General features: G+C 42.4%; 1 protein-coding gene and 1 long non-coding RNA gene across 2 annotated transcripts in view; both read left to right on the forward strand.

Moving 5' to 3' along the window:
* Nucleotides 1–219: 219 nt before the first annotated feature.
* Nucleotides 220–14,540, forward strand: LOC129624696 (uncharacterized). Its single transcript, XR_008701104.1, has 3 exons — nt 220–452; nt 12,336–12,447; nt 13,254–14,540. It is a non-coding gene; the product is annotated as an uncharacterized LOC129624696 (long non-coding RNA).
* A 4,935-nt stretch (nt 14,541–19,475) lies between these two features.
* Nucleotides 19,476–21,149, forward strand: part of IPO5 (importin 5) — a 40,506-nt gene continuing 38,832 nt past the window's right edge. The window contains exon 1 of the mRNA XM_055542876.1: nt 19,476–19,631. Within this exon, the coding sequence (XP_055398851.1) occupies nt 19,542–19,631 (90 nt within the window). The 5' untranslated portion in view covers nt 19,476–19,541. The remainder of the gene's footprint in view (nt 19,632–21,149) is intronic.

Genomic DNA, 21,149 nt, shown 5'->3' on the forward strand with positions numbered 1-21,149 from the left:
ACAGACCAAAATGCCATATGCTTATTTAACAGGGCACTGCCTTCTGCTTCTATATAAATTTGTCTCTATCTAGTTGAGAAATCAGTTTCTGTTTTCAGTACTGAGTAGTAGAATAGAAGTGAAATCCTAGGTCAAGAAGCTAAGTAGTTTCAAAACTGAAGTTGTTGATATATTTGGAGTCTGAGTAACCCCCAACCGTATGAGTTGTCCCTTCCGTGGCTTTGGGAACAGTTGGGTCAGCTAATAATAACTGAACGGCTGAACCGCCTGGGAAGCCTGTATGGTGGGCAAGTTGAAGGGGGCCAGCAGCGTGGTACTGCTGACCCGCAGCGGGTCACAGTGGTAGTCGGCGGTCTCCATGGTAACGTCTATGAACCATGAGGTCGGAACTGTGGGATTAATGACATCCCACGACTGGAGCAACCAGAGTGCTGAGAACAGCTTTGACTACGGTAAGTCATCCCTGGACCTGAGATATAAATGAAAAACTGGAAGAACTCAATTCATACTGAGGACAAATTCAGGAGATTCTGGAGGGCAAGTCTTTCGTGTGAGATCCTGCAGGGTCTTTTCACTTTCTCCCCATTTGCGGTCCCCACAGTGGTACCAACAAGGGAGGAAAGGCCAGAAAAAGTGATTCTGAGAATGGATTAGACAGAAACCAAGAAAGAAAGAATGTGAATTCTGTGACCGCAAGTTATTCCTTGAAACTGTGTCTTAAATTAGCCGTTGACCGCCTTTGTGTATTTAAGGAAGCATCATTTGGTTAGAGTTGCCCAAAAGAATGTAGACCATTGCCCGAGTGATCTGGGTGGCCATCCTGAAAGAGTTGGAATTGCGTTTTTGTTTCATTTAGGTGGTTCTGGGAAGAAACTTTTCCAGGACCTATGTATGGGCATGGCTGTTTCCCCTGATCAGGATCCTTGCAGCACCCAAGTAAGACTAAAATTATCAGATACATTTTGTTATATATCTGGCCACTGCTAACTGCATTCTTTGTTTCCTTTATAACAAAAAGTATCTACTCTTTTCTTCTACAGTGGTGATATTCATTTCTTGATCATTTAACCTTCTAGTCATCAATAGATTGCAATCCAAGTCACCAGGATTTTCCACCTGACTTTCCCACAGGAAAATAATCACTTAAAAGCAGTTTGACTCTTAGCGTCTTTCATTTCTCAAGCATCTCAAGATAAGCTCTGTTTAAAGTCTTTAGAATTTCCATCCCAGGCCTCCATACATCCTGGCTGCTTCCTCTCAGAGGCTGAGGACACGTTATTTTCATTTTCAGGGACTATAGGCTAGTAAAGGAGGGATAACATAATTCATTTTCATTGCGGGAAAAGTAAATCACTTAGTAGTCAAAAGACTACTTACTTGATGGACTACCTTACTTAACTGTTTCTCTGAGAACTTAATCCCCTAACAAGGTATATGAAGTTGCTGAGTCGTGTCCAACTCTTTGCGATCCCATAGACTGTAGCCTACCAGGCTCCTCCATCCATGGAATTTTTCAGGCAAGAATACTACAGTGGGTTGCCATTTTCTTCTCCAGGGGATCTTCCCAACCCAGGGATCAAACCCAGGTCTCCCACATTGCAGGCAGACGCTTTACCATCTGAGCCACCAGGGAAGCCCAGCAAGGTATAAAAAAAGCCAAAATTACAAAGAAAATGATTAGATACAGGCGGCTTGTCAATGGCAATGCTCTTATTATTTAAAGTTCTAATTTAGGCCTCCCTAAACACTTTTGCTCCACGTTTTTAAATGTGTTGAAACATATATATGTCGGAACCTCTGTAACACTAGCAGTGAGAGGCAGCTTTGTGCTGGGGCATTGGGTCTGCACCTGCTTAAATGTTTGGAACACAATTAGGAAGCCCTCAGTGAAAAATATCTGAGAGGCCAAATAGTAGTAAAGTTCATGCATGGGACTCTACAGAAAATATACTCAGTTTTCCCTATTTCATATACCATTTAATATACTTGGTTATTCAGTCTCCAGAGTCCACAGCAAACCAGATGATGAGAGCAGTTGACAAGGAGAGACGGCTGTCATTTTACGTCGGCAGCTACGAAAAGTGGCAGGAGACCTGTATTCGATCCCTGGGTCGGGAAGATCCTCTGAAGAAGGAAATGGCAACCCACTCCAGGACTCTTGCCTGGAGAATCCCAGGGACAGAAGAGCCTGGCAGGCTAAAGTCCATGGGGTCACAAAGAGTCGGACATGACTGAGCGACTATTACTCACACACTCACTCATAAGAAGTGGCAGCTGAACTGACAGGAAAAATGAAAAACGAAAGAGAGAAAACTTCTAAAAGCCAGGCAGATATAAGACCTCAAATCCCAGAGGTGCAGAACAACTTTGTTTCAGGACAAGCACCTCTAAGTGCCCTCTGTAGTCATCTGTTTCAGCAACAGAGAGATAATTGACTTAATTATTCTCAAAGCTTGGTGCTGGAAAGATTTCTTGGGACTCGGCCCAACTCTGCCAATTCACAGATGAAGAGATGGAGGCCTAGGGAAGCTCCAGGGGCCCAGGTCAGCATTGTAGCTGGTTAGTAGTGGGGCTGTAGTTGGAACCAGTTTTATTCTGACCCCAATACACTTTTTTCTTGAGAAAATGGTTGAAGCCTCATTGGTTAAAGATGAGGATCGACTGAGATCAAGTACAGAAAGTTCATACAAAAACAGAAAGAAATTGAAATCTTGTTAGCTATTATTATGAATTTTTAAATCTGATCTAAACAATGGTTGAGCATTTTTAATACAAATCTTTTAAATATTGTTTCTTCTTCTGAAAATTAATTTCCATGAAGCAACCCATTCTTGGGTGCTAAAATGTCACCTCTTCAGAAAGGTTCTCCCTTGATCACCCTGTTAAAAACAGTGCCTCTTTCTTTTACTTTCTATCTCCTTACCTTGGTTTAATATGTCTTATAACCTACCACCATATGAAGTTATATATCAGTTCAGTTCAGCTGTACAGTCATGTCTGACTCTTTGCAACCCCATGGACTGCAGCACTCCAGGCTTCCCTAGAGTTGGCTTCACCAACTTCCAAAGCTTGCTCAAACTCATGTCCATCGAGTCGGTGATGCCATCCAACCATCTCATCCTCTGTCATCCCCTTCTCCTCCTGCCATCAGTGTTTTCCAGCTTCAGGGTCTTTTCCAATGAGTCAGTTCTTTGCATCAGGCAGCCAAAGTATTGGAGCTTCAGCTTCAGCATCAGTCCTTCCAATGAATATTCAGGACTGATCTCCTTTAAAATTGGTTGGATCTCCTTGCAGTCCAAGGGACTCTCAAGAGTCTTCTCCAACACCTCAGTTCAAAAACATCAATTCTTTGGTGCTCAGCTTTTTTCCATAGCTTTGACTAGATGGACTTTTGTCGGCAAAGTGATGTCTCTGCTTTTTAATATGCTGTCTAGGTTGGTCATAGGTTTTCTTCCAAAGAGCAAGCATCTTTTAATTTCATGGCTGCAATCACCATCTGCAGTGATTTGGGGAGCCCAAGAAAATAAAGTCTGTCACTGTTTCCATTGTTTCCCCATCTATTTGCTATGAAGTGAAGGGACCAGATGCCATAATCTTCATTTCTTGAATATTGAGTTTCAAGCCAGCTTTTTCACTCTCCTCTTTCACTTTCATCAAGAAGCTCTTTACTTCTTTTTCACTTTCTGCCATAAGGGTGGTGTCATCTGCATATCTGAGGTTATTGAATTTCTCCTGGCAATCTTGATTCCAGCTTGTGCTTCATCCAGCCTGGCATTTCACATGATGTACTCTGCATATAAGTTAAATAAGCAAGGTGACAATATACAGCCTTGATGTACTCTTTTCCCAATTTATATATATATATATATACACACACATACACATACACACACATATAGAAAGGCTTTCCTGGTGGCTCAGTGGTAAAGAATCTGCCTGCCAATGCAGGAGACACAGGTTCAGTCCCTGGGTTGGGAAGATCCCCTGGAGAAGGAAATGACAAACCACTCCAGTGTTCTTGCTTGGGAAATCCCATGGACAGAGGAAACTGATGGGCTACAGTCCATGGGACCACAAAGAGTCACACATGACTGAGCCACTGAACTGAACAAATTATACACACACACACATATATAAATGTAACTTATTATAACAAGCCTAAATTATAACATATAACAAAATCCTTTTATAACGATGGTGTTTATATATAAGTACCAATATTCCCACCTTAAACTGAGTTCTATCAATATTTTCTATCTGGAGTTAGGTTTTAAGAGGAAGTATTTGGGCTGCAGTAGAGGTGAATTCATGTAACACAAGCATTCTTTTTTTTAAAATTAATTTGTTTAATTGGAGGCTAATTACAATATTGTAGTGGTTTTGGCCATACATTGACATGAATCAGCCATGGGTGTACATGTGTCCCCCATCCTGAACCCCCCTCCCACCTCCCTCCCCATCCCATCCCTCAGGGTCATCCCAGTGCACCAGCCCTGAGCGCCCTGTCTCATGCATCGAACCTGGACTGGTGATCTATTTCACATATGGTAATATACATGTTTCAGTGATATTCTCTCAAATCATCCCACCCTCGCCTTCTCCCAGAGTCCAAAAGTCTGTTCTTTATATCTAACACAAGCATTCTTATAACACAGTTTCAATGTTACTGTTACTGGACATGGCATAAAAAAATTAGAACACCTTCCTGAATCTTCCAATTTACTTTCTGTGTTCTTTAAAAGGGCCTGGACTTTCCTCTCTGAAGATCAAGCAAAAACTTAAGTGTAAACAAAATTTAGATAACAGCTTAGATTGAGATGGGAAAAGAATAGCATTTGACATCTTAGTTTTGATTTGATCTTGTAATTGCTTTAAATGATCATTTTAATTCCATATTGTTAAAGCGTGGTTTCTAAGTGAGCTTGAGAAGTAGATGAGATAGTAGGAAGGCTGATAGTCGAAGATTCAGAGAAAATAGTATTTCCTCAGTACCACCACCACTACCACATCCCCTGAAACGTGAAAAATAAAAATAGGGAGACTTCCTTCATGGTTCAGTGGTTAAGACTTCACCTTCCCATGCTGCAGGGGCACCAGTTCCGCTCGCTGGTCAGGGAACTAGATCCCACATGCCTCATGGGCCAAAAAACCCAAACAGAAAACAGTAACAATATTGCAACAAAAGCAGTAAAGACTTTAAAAATGGTCCACATCAAACAAAATCTTTTTTAAAAATCCCCTCAAATAAAATGCTGTGCAATTGACATTTAACATTTGTACCGACTTGTTCCTTTGACTACCTGTACTTTCGCCCTTAGTGGACGCCTAGATGTTAAAACAGCCCTTGCAAACAGATCAAAGGAAATTAGAATATAAGGGGACAGGTTCACTGTGCCAGTTCCCTCTTATGATGATATGTGTGTTATGTACGAATTAGAAACCTCCTGCCTGACCTCTAGTGTTAAGATGTCTCGAGGCTGAGTCCTTGGCCCCCTTCTCTCTTCCCCAGGCAACATCACCCACTTCCACAGCTTTAAATGCCATGAATGTGATGGCTGAAGTTGGTATTTCCAGCTCTGCCCTCCTCCTTGATCGCCTGGCCTCTCTGTCCAACTACTTGCTGGACATTGTCACCCAGGTGCCTAGTGGCATCTCGAATTCACCATGAACAAAACCCAACTCTTATTTTCTTCTCTCCAGACCTTACCCTTAAAAGATCTTCATCTAAATTCCATCACCCATTCTCAGACCCCAAACCTAGGTATGCTTGATTTGCTTGATTCGTCCATCTCATCTTCATCAGAGAAGGATCCACCATAACGCTTGTGAAGTTTCATCTGCCATGCCTTCCACACGCACAGGACCCTTGCAAGGCACCCCATTTTGTGTTCGGGTTTTCATTTTTCTTACAGAGGGCCCTCAACTTGTGTGTATTTCAGGTCCCGTTAAACTTGCATCTGCCTCTGCACCCTACCTCCTGCCCTATTTCGTAAGAAAAGTATTTCAAGCCACCACCTTCTCTGACCTCGAGTACAACAATGACCTCCTGATGTTCCCCAGCTTCCTCACTTCCCTCTATATAGCAGCCAGAATGATCTTTTGAAACTGTTTTCCAGTGGTACCCCTTACTTAACCCACTGGCTTCCCGTTCCACTTAAAATAAGTCATACCACGGAACCATCACAATGCCTGTGGTCATCTGGTCCTTGCTTAGCTCCCAGGCCTTTCTCTGCACAGCTGACTCCCCTCTAGCTGTACCCTTCTTTCCTTGCTGGAATATACCGCAGTCTTTTTTGCCTCAAGGCTTTTGTACTAGCCCTTTCCCTGGCTTAAGGGAATCTTCCCCATTTCTTCACTTGTCACCTCATCATTCAAGTCTCCCTCGTGGCTCAGACGGTAAAGTGTCTGCCTGCAGTGCAGGAGACCAGGGTTCGATCCCTGGGTTGGGAAGATCCCCTGGAGAAGGAAATGGCAACCCACTCCAGTACTCTTGCCTGGAAAATTCCATGGACTGAGAGGCTCCTCAGAGCCTCGTAGGCTGCAGTCCGTGGGGTTGCAAAGAGTCAGACACGACTGAGTGACTTCACTTTCACTTTTCATCAAGTCTCAGCTCAAACGTCACCTCCCCTCAGAAGACTGTGTTCTTTGGGTGGAGATTCAGCTCCACCCCAGTCATTCTTGATCCCATTATCCCCTTTTTTCACTTGTCACAATAAGAAACTACCTACTCAGTTTTCTTTATTGTCTGACTTCTTTCAAAAGATTATGTACTCCCTGAAGGTTCACTTGCTCACCACTGAATCCCCACAGCCTAGCAGTATCTACTGCAGAGAAGGTTCCCATAAAGTATTTGCTAAATAAATGCACAAGTGAAATGTGTGTTAAATAAATACTGATATAGTAAAATATACTACACATAGTGTCAGTAGGATTGAGGAATACGAACTTTTTATGAAGTTTTTTTTCACTTGTTCCTTATTAACTGTAGACTGTTAAAACTTTATCTTTCCAGTGGATGCAAATTTGAGATGTGAATTGATGTCACAATTAATATTCCACTCTGTACAGCATCATAATATGTGAGCTAAAATGTATATGGCATTGTCTCCAAACTGTAAGGTATTTGCCATAAGTAGCAAGTAAATGGAGAGGAAAATATACAGACTAAATCTCATCTGAATCTCCCCATTCCTCTTGCCCCCAGACATTGGTTCAGGAGTGCTCAGGTTTAAGAGTTATGAATGCCATCCATATATTCTTAACAGAACTACATATATTGTGAAAAAAATAGGAAAAAAAATCAGTATTTGAAATCTGCATCAATTTCCTTCATCTAAGGAAAGGCATTTTTTTTTAATATCCATTTTATCAGAGATATAATTCATATACCATAAAGTTCACTCTTTAAAAGTGTACAGTTGAGTGTTTAGTATATTTACAAGAGTTTCACATCCATCACCACAATCACATTCCAGAACATTTCACTCCCCCAAGAAACTCCAGACCTATTACCAGTCACTCCACATTCCCTCCCCTCCTCTCTTACTCAGCGCCCTCACCTCCCGGCTCCCGGCAACCACTAGTCCATGTTCAGTCTCTCTGAATTTGCTGATTCTGGAAATTTCATAACCATGTAACCAAAAAATATGTGACTTTTAACATTAGGTTTCTTTCACTGATAATGTTTTAAAGATTCATCCATGTTATACCCTGTGTCAGTATTTCATTTATTTTTATTGCCAAATAATACCTCATTGTGTAGACAAGCAACATTTTATCTGTTCCTTGGTTGATGGACATTTGGATTGTTAATTCTTTTTGGCTATTATGCATAATGTTGCTATGACCATTCATGTACAAGTTTTGTGTAGATATACATTTCCATTTCTCTCAAGGATATACTTCAGTAGAATTGCTGAGTCATATAGTAGTTCTGTTTAACTTCTAAAGAACTGTCAGACTGTTTTGCAAATCGACTGCTCCATTTTACATTCCCATCAGCAGTGTACGAGGGCTCCAGTTTCTACACCAATCTTTCCATCAGAACTTGCTATTATCCTTTTTATTACAGTCATCCTTGTGGTATGAAATGGTACCTCATTATACATTTCCCTAATAATTAAGGATGTTGATCATCTTTTAATGTACTTAAAGCTATCGGTATCCATATATCTTCTTTGGTGGAGTGTCTATTCAAATATTCTGCTCATTTATTAGTTTTGGGGGGTTTTTTGGCTATAGAGTTGTATAGTTCTTTATACATTCTGATGTAAGTCTCTTAACAGCTATATGATTTGCAAATATTTCTCCCATTCTATGGATTGTCTTTTAATTTTCTTGATGGTTTCCTTGCAAGCACAAAAGTTGTATCTGTTTTTTTTTTTTTCTTTGTCTTTTTGTAATTTTGGTGTCACATCTAAGAAACCAATGCTTAATTCAAGGCCATGAAAATTTGATCTCATGTTTTCTTCCAAGAATGTGATAGTTTTAGCTCCCACATTTAGATCCATGCTTCATTTTGAGGTCTACACATTGTGCAAGCTAGCAGTCCATTTCATTCTTTTCCACGTGGATATCATGCAAAAGATAATATCAAGTTGTACCGGCAATCTTTGTTAAAAAAAAGAGTGTTCTTTCACATTGAATGGTCTTGATACCTGTATATATCAGCATTCTCCAGAGAACCATTAGCATACATTATAGAGAGATTTATCTTAAGGAATTAGCTACCACGATTGTCAGGCCTGGCATGTCTGAAATTGTAGGGCAGGCCAACAAGTGGAAATTCAGATAAACGTTGATTTTGTAATCTAGAGCCTGAACTTTGCAGATCAAGTAGCAAGCTTTCTTATGTTGCCATCTTGAAGCAGAATTGCTTCTTCTTCTGTAAACCTGTCTTTGCTGTCCAGGCCTTCCACTGGTTGAATGAGACCCACTCACATACTGAGGGTAATCTGCTTTACTTGGATCAACTATTGTAAATGTTACTGACATCCACAATACCTTCCCAGCAATATCTAGACCAGGGTTTGACCAAACAACCAGGCTTCATAGCCTAGTCAAGTTGAAACATAAGACTAACCATCACAGCACCCTTGTCAAAAATCACCTGACCACAAATGTATCATTTATTTCTAGATTCTCCACTCAATTTCATTGATCTATATATGCCTATCCTTATGCCAGTACTGCTGTTTTGATTATTGAAGCTTTATGGTAAGCTTTACAATCAAGGTGTGAGTCCTCCAACTTTTGTTTTGTTCAAGATGTTTTAGCTATTTTGTAGTCTTTGCAACTCATACGAATTTTAGGACCAGCTTGTCCATTTCTGAAAAAAAAAATAAAAAAAGAAGTTGAAATTTTAATAGTTACTCCCTTGAATCTGGGCTTCCCTGGTGGCTCGGACGGTAAAGTGTCTGTCTGCAGTGCAGGAGACCTGGGTTCGATCCCTGGGTTGGGAAGATCCCCTGGAGAAGGAAATGGCAACCCACTCCAGTACTCTTGCCTGGAAAATTCCATAGACTGAGGAGCCTGGTAGGCTACAGTCCATGGGGTTGCTAAGAGTCGGACATGACTGATAATTTGAGGAATACTGCCATCTTAATATTGTCTTCAATTCATGTACATAGAATGTCTTTCCATTTATTTAGCTCTTTATAAATTTCTTTTAACTATGTTTTATAATTTTCAGTGTACGAGTCTTACTCTTTTGTTAAATTTGTTCCTGAGTATATTATTTTTGATGCTGTTATAAATGGGATTTCCTTAATTTCATTGTTTTGATTGGTCATTGCTAGTTTATAGCAACGTAATTGATCTTTGTATATTGAGCTTGTGTCCTGCAACCTCGCTGAGTTCTAATAGCATTTTTGTGGATTCATCTGGATTTTTTTCCATACAAGATCATGTCATTTATGAATCTACAGTACAATGTAAAATAGAAATGATGAGAATGGACATTCTTATCTTATTCTTGATGTCAGGGACAAAGCATTGATTTTTCCACCCAGGAAGCATGATATTAGCTGTGGGTTTTTCATCAATGGCTATTATCAGTTTAATGATGTTTCTTTCTTTTCCTAGTTTGTTGAGTGTTTTTTGTTATGAAAGGGTGTGGGATTCTGTCAAAGGCTTTTTCTGCATCATTGAGAGAACATTGTGATCTTTGTACTTTATTCTATTACTATGATATATTACATTGATTGATTTCCTTATGTTATACCAACCTGGCATTCCTGGGATTAACTCACTTGGTAATAGTATATAATCCTATTATATGTTGCTGGATTCACTTTCCTAGGATTTTGTTGAGAACTTTCACATCAATATTTATATTGGTAAGTGGCTCTTCTGAGCTGTCTTTAGTTTTGGTATCGGGTTAACATTAGCCTCATAGAATAAGTAAGTGTTCACTACACTCCTGTTTTTTGAGTTTAAGAAGGATTGGAGCTAACTCTTCTTTGAATGTTTGGTAGAATTTACAGTGAGTCCTGGAATTGTGAAAAGTTTTTTTTTAATTATTAATTCTATCTCTTTTCTATTCCAATTTTCTATTTCTTCTTGAATTTACTTTCAAAGTTGAGATTTTCTAAGAATTTCCCCATTTTATTTAGGTTATTTAATTTGTTAGCATATGATTCCTCATAGTATTCCCCAATAATTCTTTTTATTTCTGAAAGTTTAATAGTGATCCCCTCTTGTCTTATTTTATTTTGGGGGGCTGTGCTGTGAGGGTTGGGGGATCTTAGTTCCCTGACCAGGGGCTGAATCTGGGCCACTGCAGCGAAAGCACCAAGTCCTAACCACTGTGCTGCTGCTGCTGCTGCTGCTAAGTCGCTTCAGTCATGTCCAACTCTGTGTGACCCCATAGATGGCAGCCCACCAGGCTTCCCGTCCCTGGGATTCTCCAGGCAAGAACACTGGAGTGGGTTGCCATTTCCTTCTCCAATGCATGAAAGTGAAAAGTGAAAGTGAAGTCGCTCAGTTGTGTCCAACTCTTAGCGACCCCATGGACTGCAGACCACCAGGCTCCTCCATCCATGGGATTTTCCAGGCAAGAGTACTGGAGTGGGGTGCCATTGCCTTCTCTGCCTAACCACTGTACCACAAGGGAATTCCCCCCTTTTTATTTCTAATTTTAGTAATTTGAATCTTCTTTTCTCGATCAATCAAGCCCAAAGTTTATCAATTTTTTGACTTCCCAAAGAATAAAAATTTTTTTCTATATTGTTTTTCTATTCTCTATTTCATTTATTTCCTTTCTTTTTATTTCTTCTTCTTACTCTGGGTTTAGTTTGCCCTTTTCCTAGTTTCAGAGAAATTAGATTATTCATTTGAGATCTCTCTTCCTTATTAATAAAGATCCTTACAACTCTGAATATTCCTATGAGAATTGTTTTCACTGTATCCCCTAAGTTTTGGTATCTTATGTTTTCATTTTCCTCCATCTCACACTTTCTAATTTCTCTTGTGACATCATCTTCAAGCCACTTTTTATTTAGGAGTGGGATGATTAATTTCTACTTATTTGTGAATTTCCTTTGTTCTTAATCTCTAATATCATTTTACTGTGGATGGAGAACGTACTTCACATGACTCCAATCCTTTTAAGCCCACTGAAGCTTGTTTTATGGTCTAACATATGATCGATCCTGGAGAATGTTCCCCATGCACTTGAGAAGAATGTGCATTCTGCTGTCACTGGCTGGAGTGCTATAGAGAGACGTCTGTTAGGTCTTCTATTTATTGTTGCTTTTCTGCCTAGTGGTCCTACTCGTTATTCAAAGTAAAAATTGAAGTCTCCAACTATTTTATTAAATTTCCCTCTTCGGCTTATTAAAGCTTTACTTCATGTATTTTGGGGCTCTATGGGTAGGTACATATGTTTATAATTGTTAAGTCTTCCAGACTGATTGACACTTTTATCATAATAAAATGTCCTCCTTTGTCTCTGATAACAATTTCATTTTAAAATCTATTTTATCTAACATTAATATATCCATTTCAACCCTTTTTTGGATACTGTTTGCATGTATATCTTTTTCTATTCTTTTACTTTTAACCTATTTGTGTTCTAAGGAACAACATTAAACTTAAAAACTAAACTGTTGTGCTAAGTATATTTTTGTCTCAGGTATTAAAATGCAGCAAATGATGGCTTTAAAATCCATTTACCACATTTAAATGAAAATATCTAAATAATAAAAGATAGTCTTCCATCCCCCCCATCTCTTAACCAGTCCTTGATTTAACCCATAGCGGTTTATTCCACAGGATTAAATCTGGAGTCTTACTTACCTTCTAAAGGTTCACCAATCCATTTATTGTCAAACCAGCAGGGAAAGGAAATTCCTAAGCAAGGAACACTGCTCAGAAAGTACTGTACCATGTCTCCAAATCCCTGAGAATCAATTCTGGAAAACTGGAAGCAACGGAGAGCACTATAAGGTAACTGATTTTCATTTGAGTTCCTAAATCTAAGTGAACAAAGTACTCAGGACACCTGAGTTAGTTTTATTATTTTATTCTCTGGGAAAGCACTGTCCAATAAAAATATAACATGAACAAATGCAAATCACATATGTAAATTTTAAAGTTTCTAGTAGCCACATATTATTAAAAAGAAAAAAAAAGCCAAATTTATTTATTATTTAGCTAATAATTATAGTTTATTAATAAATATATTTTATTTAACCCAATATAATATCATTTCTACACATGACTAATACAAGATTATTATTCTTTGCTGTTGTTCAGTACTAAGTCATGTCCAACTCTTTGCAACCCCATGGACTGCAGCACACCTGGCTTCCCTGTCCTTCACTATCTCCCAGTTTTCTCAAATTCATGTTATTCTTAATTTCCTATTGAGTCTCTGAAATTTACACTTAAAGCACAACTTAATGAAAGCTAGTCACTTTTCAGATGATTAACAGCCATAGTCACTAATGGCTACCACACTGCACAGTGCAACAGTGGTATTTAAAGCTGAGAATTAGCCTTGAAATCCTCTATGATGACCAAATCAAACCTAAAATGTTTTTCTAAACCACAACTATTGTCCATTGCTTATATAATAGGAGCATAAAAATGTAATAACCTAACAGGTGGTACAATCAGAATTAAATTTACAAAATTTGGAAGTTCCAGTCTGCATTGGTTCAACAGACTGCATGGAACAGACTGGTTCCAAATCAGGAAAGGAGTACACCAAGGCTGCATATTGTCACCCCGCTTATTTAACTTATATGCAGAGTATATCATGCGAAATGTCAGGCTGGATGAAGAACAAGCTGGAATCAAGATTGCCAGGAGGACTATCAATAACCTCAGATATGCAGATGACACCACCCTTATGGCAGAAAGCGAAGACTAAAGAGTTTCTTGATGAAAGTGAAAGAGGAGAGTGAAAAAGTTGGCTTAAAACTCAACATTCAGAAAAGTAAGATCATGGCATCCAGTCGAATCACTTCATGGCAAATAGATGGGGAAACAATGGAAACAGTGACAGGCTTTATTTTGGGAGGCTTCAAAATCACTGCAGATGGTGACTGCAGCCATGAAATTAAAAGATACTTGCTCTATAGAAGAAAAGCTATGACCAACCTAGACAGCATATTAAAAAGCAGAGACATTACTTTGCCAACAAAGGTCTGTCTAGTCAAAGGTATGGTTTTATCAGTAGTCACGTATGGATGTGAGAGTTGGACTATAAAGAAAGCTGAGTACTGAAGAATTGATGCTTTAAACTGTGGTGTTGGAGTAGACTCTTGAGAGTCCCTTGGACAGCAAGGAGATCAAACCAGTCTAGCTAAAGGAAATCAGTTCTGAATATTCACTGGAAGGACTGATGCTGGAGCTGAAACTCCAATACTTGGGCCACCTGATGAGAAGAACTGACTCATTAGAAAAGACCCTGATGCTGGGAAACATTGAAGGTGGGAGGAGAAGGGGACGACAGAGGATGAGATGGTTGGATGGCATCACCGACTCGATGGACATCAGTTTGAGTAAACTCCGGGAGTTGGTGATAAACAGGGAAGCCTGGAGTGCTGCAGTCCATGGGGTCACAAAGAGTTGGATATGACTGAGCGACTGAACTGACTGAATCTGCATTGGTAATGATTTGTAACATTCATTAAGCATTTGCTCTGTGCCAGGCACTATGACAAGTATTTTAAAACATGGTGAAAGTTACTTCTGTTATCTCCATTTCATGGAAGAGGAAACTGGGGCTAAGAAAAGTTAATTAACTTGGGCAAGATCAAGCAGCATGTAAGTTGTGAAGTCTCTTTATGGCTGGCTCTGGAGCCTGTAAGCCTAGCCTCCAAATTCTACTGCCTCCCTAAAATGAATCAACCACTTGCAGACATATAGTGAATTTCATATATAAAGCTATGAGAGAGAGTCCAAATTTCCCCTGCGTGTGTTCAATTCAGCAATTTGCTGAGGGCCTATTGTGTTCAGTGCCCTTGGGAATCAGGTTTCACTCACCCCTGGCTGGCATGCTCTGACTGAAACTGACTGCTTCAGAGAGGGGCTTGAACATTTTGATAAAAAGCGGCAGAAGAAATGTGAACTATTCAGCATTTTTTATTTTGAGTAAATAGCTCTTCAACAGCTCTCAACTTTTTCTGCTTGCTCTCATCTAGGCAATTGATAACATCAGTAATGGAAAGAGTTAGAAATCTTCTTTATAAGCCAAGTGTCTACTAACTATTCTTTAAATTCATCCACGTACTATTTTAATTTGTATAATTGAAAGATTAATAGAAACTATACAGATATATTTTACACACACAGAAATGTGATTACACATTTATATCATATGTAGCTTTAAAAGTAATTATTTAAGGCCTGTTTATTATTTAATACCCAAATCCATCTAATAATAGCTGCAACTGCCAAGTAAATACGATGCAGATGCCACACTATGTACATTTACAAATGTTATCCTAGCTTTTACAACACTCCTATGAAGAAGTATTATTCCCATTTTACAGATGAGGAAACACAGCCAACTTTTTTTTCAGTATGTTATGTTATTGGGGAGAGGGCAATGGCAACCCACTCCAGTACTCTTGCCTGGAAAATCCCATGGACAGAGGAGCCTGGTAGGCTGCAGTCCATGGGGTCTCTAAGAGTCGGACACGACTGAGTGACTTCACTTTCCCTTTTCACTTTCATGCATTGGAGAAGGAAATGGCAACCCACTCCAGTGTTCTTGCCTGGAGAATCCCAGGGACGGGGGAGCCTGGTGGGCTGCCGTCTATGGGGTCACACAGAGTCAGACACGACTGAAGTGACTTAGCAGCAGCAGCGGCTATTAATAAAATACAAACATCTGTAAATAATATCATCACCTTAAACCTGTGTACAGTTACAGATGATAATACTTCCATTTACATCATCCAAACTGACTCTCATAATAAGTCGTGATACAGAAAGCCCATGTGCTTATAACTACCAGGATAGGTAATTAAGGTTCTTTTGGAGTCCTGCAGCAACTTTAAAAAAATTACAAATTGTTCATTTGGGAGAATCTTATTTTATTTGCATTCAGCACCTAATGAACCAGAAATGACAGACAAGACCAAATTCTACCACAGCTGACAGGAGCTTCCACAGAAGTTTTATAAGCCTCATTTCCCCAGTCTCCTCCCATTTTTAGGACAGGCCCATCCATGCCCAGAAAACGAAGAGCAGCAACCAGAGAGGATTCTGAGGCTCTCTTTTGCCTCCTGTAGCTTTATAAACAGACTGATGGCCAGTCAGCACAGTGCCTTCTCATAAACTTCAGATATCCTAAACTACCTAGACGTCAGGTCGCAGGTGACAGAAACTTGCAGCTTTCCATTTTTCCCACCTCACTGTCTTTTACAGGGAGTTGTAAATGCCCTAAGCAACTATGCCTCCAGAATTTAATAGAGGTCTGGAGAATTCCAGACTGTACAGTCCATGGGGTTGCAGGGTCAGACACGACTGAGCGACTTTCACTTTCACTTTCAATAAGCTAAGACAAAGGCATCAAGAGCTGGCTGTTTTCCCAGTTAACCAGCCCAAAGCAATGCCAACCCATTGGCAGTAAGACTCAAAAAGTTTTCTGCTCCTCCATTTCATTCCCAATTATACTTTAATGTTAGAACTTTTGTGATTAGTAATATCATACCTTATCAACCATTATTATTCCTTTTTATAGATGAGACATTGAGTTTTAAAGACATTAAGTGCTCACTGAACTTCACATGACTAGTAAGAGACTAAAGACTCAAACCGGTTCAACTCAAGTTCAAGGTTCTTTATATTAAACCATCTAATCTCCTTGGGAAATAAATCTCTATTCTTGTGGACTGCCTTTATACAATATCTGAGCTATTTTCTTATGGGGAGATAATACGCAAAAAACAAACTGCATTATCTCCATGGGAAACTGGTTTCCAGTGCAGTAAATTCCTAGAAAGCCGAGCATTACAAACTCTTCTAAGGTGGCAGGCAGCCCTGCTGCTAAGAGGACAGTAGGTCTTGCGATCTATCCACCTAGTAGGTGTTCTGGATGCCAAAACTGGTCTCAACTGTTCTGTTACCTACTCCAAGGTTATAGGCATTTCTCCCATTTGGGAATCTCCTTATTCATTACCCTTAAAAATCTCCTTCTCTTTTGATTAGATGCTTACAATATTAAAAGAAAGATGGGCTGTCCGTCCATATTCTAGCAGTTGATGTCACCACTAATACTAACTTGTGTTGTTTCTAGCCTGAAATAATTTTATGCTTTTTTGCCTCATCAAGCTTCCTGTTTTGACAAATCTGTAGACTTAGGTTGTGGTTTAGTTGCTCAGTCATGTCCAACTCTTTGCAACCCCATGGACTGTAGCCCAGCAGGCTTCTCTATCCATGGGATTCTCTAGGCAAGAATACTGGAGTGGGTTGCCACTTTCTTCTCCAAGGGATCTTCCCGACCCAGGGATCAAACCCGCATCTCCTGCATCTCCTGCACTGGTAGGTGGATTCTTTATCACTGAGCCACTAAGGGACCTCTAGGCTTAGGTTGGATTTTCTATTATTTGAGATATTTGAGATAAATATATGTAATCTACAGAGTCATTGCCTATAAACACACATACTACAGCAGGTGTTAGATCAGGCCATACTCTGAGCAAGCCTGTAGGCAATTCACTTCATAGGTAAGCTAGTCATTAAAAGTAATTGTTGTAGTAGGTAATTCCCCAAATCCTAATAAACCTTGGGTGAGGTTATTAAGCCTCCTCAGAATCCAGACATGTCCACTGCAAAAAACAAAAATCAAAACCTACCCCAAATTAATGTACACAATGGTTTGTCTTTGAAGAAATAACGTGTTGTAAGGATGACAAATTGTCACACCTAAGAAACATCAATTCTACAAAGCTAGGTTGGCAATCTTCTTATGGACACCACCGTCACAGTCAGAGATAAAACTCTCTAAGGGAGTTTTCTCCATGAATCAGTCAGAATTCTTTAAAAATATTTTGGCCAGCAATCATAGTTTCATGTGGATCCCTGGCAGCTCAGCTGATAAAAGAATCCGACTGCAAAGTGGGACACCTGGCTTGGGAAGATCCCCTGGAAGAGGGCATGGCAACCCCTCCAGTATTCTTGTCTGGCAGGCTACAGTCCATGAGGTCACAAAGAGTCAGGCACAACTGAGCACACCTAAGCCACAGCACCCAAGCCTTGGCCCACAGATTCTGGACACAGTGGTCTAGACTCTAAATGTACAGCCGAGGGTTTATCATTCACTCAGAAGCAAATGTTGCAAGACTTTCAAAGACTAGAACCTCAATAGAATAGTCAATGGGAAATTAAATCCCCTAAATAAATACTACGAGCAGCGAGAAATGTAGTCATCTCTATGTACTCGATGTGGAAACTTCTCTCTACAAATGTGTCTTCTTGAGACAGAAATGAATTGTCATTTTCTTCACTGTCACCTTTAGCCCAATGCATTGGACACAGTAGGAACTCAACAGAAGTGCCCTTTGATTGGAACATTCCTACTCCCTCAGCCTTTGGCACCTCCAATGAAGGCAGATTGGGGGTATTATCCATGCATTGAGTGAAGCAAAAGTGTTATTTGCTCAGTCCTGTCCCACTCTTTGCGGCCTGTCCGTGGAATTCTCCATGCAAGAATACTGGAGAGAGGGTAGCCATTCCCTTCTCCAGGGGATCTTCCTGACCCAGGAATAGAACCTTCATCTCCTGCATCGCAGGCAGATTCTCCACAGTCTGAGTCACCAGGAAGCCCAGGATCTATGGATTAGTGAACTTCAAACTGCAACCAGGTCTCTGAGCTCCTAAGGACTGGTGTGAACCAAACACTTATTGAAAGATCACTACAAGCCAGTCTTTCTTTAGGAAAGGGGATGGGGGTCTTAATTTACCCCAGCCATTTAAAGAATGGCATCACCGATTCAATGGACAAGAGTTTGAGTAAGCTCCGGGAATTGGTGATGGACAGGGAAGCCTGGCGTGCTGCGCAGTCCTTGGGGTCGCAGAGAGTCAGACACGACTGAGCGACTGAACTGAGCTGATTGAAAGAAATGTGACCCCCAAACAAGGAAATCAAAGGAATAGTCTAGGATCCTGGGGTGAGAAGAGGGGGAGGAAAGTGTGCTACGTGGCTATCTCAGGACGACAACGGGCTAGGAGAGGAGGGTAGGCCTGGCGGCAGGGCCCGGGGCTGAGTAACCCCTCTTCCGGGCAAGCCCAGGGCGTGAGTCACCGGTGAGCGTGGCGGGAGGAAGGGGTGGCCTGAGTCACAGCCCCGGGGAAGATCAGGTCTGACTGACGGTGGGATCTGTGGAGCTGGGGGTAGAATGGAAGTAGGAGGTGGATTTTGAAACCCACTCACTCCCTCTGGGGCGGGGGCGGCGGACGGAGTGAGAGGGGTCTAACCTAGGGTCCCAGGGGCTGGGGGCGCTGCTGGGGTAGCAGGGAGGGGCTGGCGGACAACAAGGGGAGGAGACCCGCCCGCCTGCGGCGCCGAAATCTCCCGCGCTCTGGAGTTGGCCCCTCCTCCCCAGCCCGGTCTCACGCCCCCTCGCAGCCCGGCAGGCTGGCCCACCGGCTCCTCCCGCTTTCCCCGCGACACAGCCGAGACCACAGCTGGGCTGCCAAGGCCCCGCCCCCGCCCCGCCCCGCGCCCAGCCAGGCGGCCAGCCGCGCTGCCAGTGACGGCGCTGCAGGGTGCGTGGCCAATCGGCACGGCCCCCGAGGAGGCGGCCTCGGCTCCGCCCCTCCACCGGCGTCCAGGGCCAATGGGGCGCTGGCGCCGGCGGCCGCGGCGGGGGTGAGGGGTCACGAGGCCCCGCCCCGTCCTCCCCTTTCCCCTTTGCCCCGCCCTTTCCAGCCCGCTCCGCCCCCCCGCCCCCCTCCTCAGTCCCGCGCCGAGGCTGGTGCCGGTCCCCGCGCTGGGCCCGCCCCCGCCCCTCCCGCCGGCCCGCCAGCGCGCCTCACGGCTCCTGTCTCCCCTCCCTCCTTCTCTCTCTCTCACGCCTAGCGCAATGGCGGCGGCCGCGGCGGAGCAGCAACAGTTCTACCTGCTCCTGGGAAACCTGCTCAGCCCCGACAATGTGGTCCGGAAACAGGCAGAGGTAACCAAGCGCGCCGCCCCCCGACTCTCGGCGCCCCGGGTCGGCGCGCCGACCCTGCCCCCCGACGCCGCCCGCCCGGGCCTCGGTCGGTCAGCTGCGGCGGCGCAGGCCAGGCCGGGCCGGGCCGGGCCGGGCCGGGCGGGCGGCGGCCGCGCAGCCCACGTGTGAGGCAGCCCGCGGCTCCCTGCGGTGCCCCAGGGCCCTTCCGGCCCTTGCAGCCGCGGCGCCCGGCGTCAGTTACCTCCCCGCCGCCGCTCGCACACACGTGCGGCCGCTGCTGACACGCTGCCCCCGCCCAGATGGGGAAGCCGGGCGGCGGGGAGGGATGTGGGGTGTGGGGCGGGCCCCTCGGCTCCCCTCGCCCCTTTCCCGCTTTTCTCCGGCTGGGGGCCTCCCCCGCCCTTCCAGCTGCCGTCTCCACCCTGCCCAAGCCCTTTGGTCCCCCCCAAACCCATGCTGCTCCCTGAACCATCACCCCTGCTTTTCTTCTCCTGCCCCTCAACTCTTCACACCACCGTCGGTCCCTCCCTTCCCCGACCCCTCCTACTGAATAGTGTGCCTCGTCTTCTTTCCACCTATTTCCATTTCGTCCTCTTTCTCACTCTAGTTCCTAATATCAGAAGCCGGATTTCCATTCCTCTCCCGCCTCCCCCCTCGCCCCCACACACAAGTTTTTGCGAAGTTGCCTTTAGGATTTCTTTCTAAGCAGCTTGCACCTTACTTTGCTCATCTTTCAGATAAATTTTCTTTGGTCTCTAGAGACCAACGGGATATCCCTGGACTTCCGTTGTCTATCTGGGCTAGTGCCACATGTTTAAGGCTTTTTTTAATTTCACCCAATCTAACCTGAATTTCTCTTTTTTTTAACCACCTTATTGGCTCCTGACCGCCAAAATGTGGAGCTGTGGATAAAGTTTCAAGAGACAGTATTTGAAATGTATCTGCAAGTTCATTTATCAGGTAGCGGTAAGGCACACTTGGTTCTGTAGAAGACTGTTGTTCGAGTGTGTTGAGATGCGATTTGAGACACGTCAAGGGAAGGGCAGAAACTTTCCAGTTTCTGTTTAGTGCATTATCAGATCCTATCCTCAGACTTGATTACATATGGAATTTTTTGTCACCACGTGATTGAAGATTTTTATAAGATTCAGTGAAGGAAAAGAAAAAGATTCAATGAGGGATGTTCAGCCAGATATTCTTACAGAGCAAACATTTATTTTTACGTAACTAATGAAATCCTTTTCAGGACTCACGAGATTTTATAGTTGTTTTTAAAATCACAGCATCATTCCTACTTTAAATAGAGGATCTGCTAGTTACACTTAGTGGTTTTATGATCTGTGAGGTAAATACTTTGGAAGTTCAGTGCTGTGTGAAAAGCATTTAAACTATGATTAACTTTGTCCTAATGACTGTCGATTCATTTATTATACACGTAATACATACTCAGGGTAAAAAATTCAAATTGCAAATAGTTTTTTATCCCATTCCCCAAAAGTAACCACTTTTAAGTGGTTA

This window comes from Bubalus kerabau, chromosome 12, assembly GCF_029407905.1.
Source record: "Bubalus kerabau isolate K-KA32 ecotype Philippines breed swamp buffalo chromosome 12, PCC_UOA_SB_1v2, whole genome shotgun sequence".
Classification (NCBI taxonomy): Eukaryota; Metazoa; Chordata; class Mammalia; order Artiodactyla; family Bovidae; genus Bubalus; species Bubalus kerabau.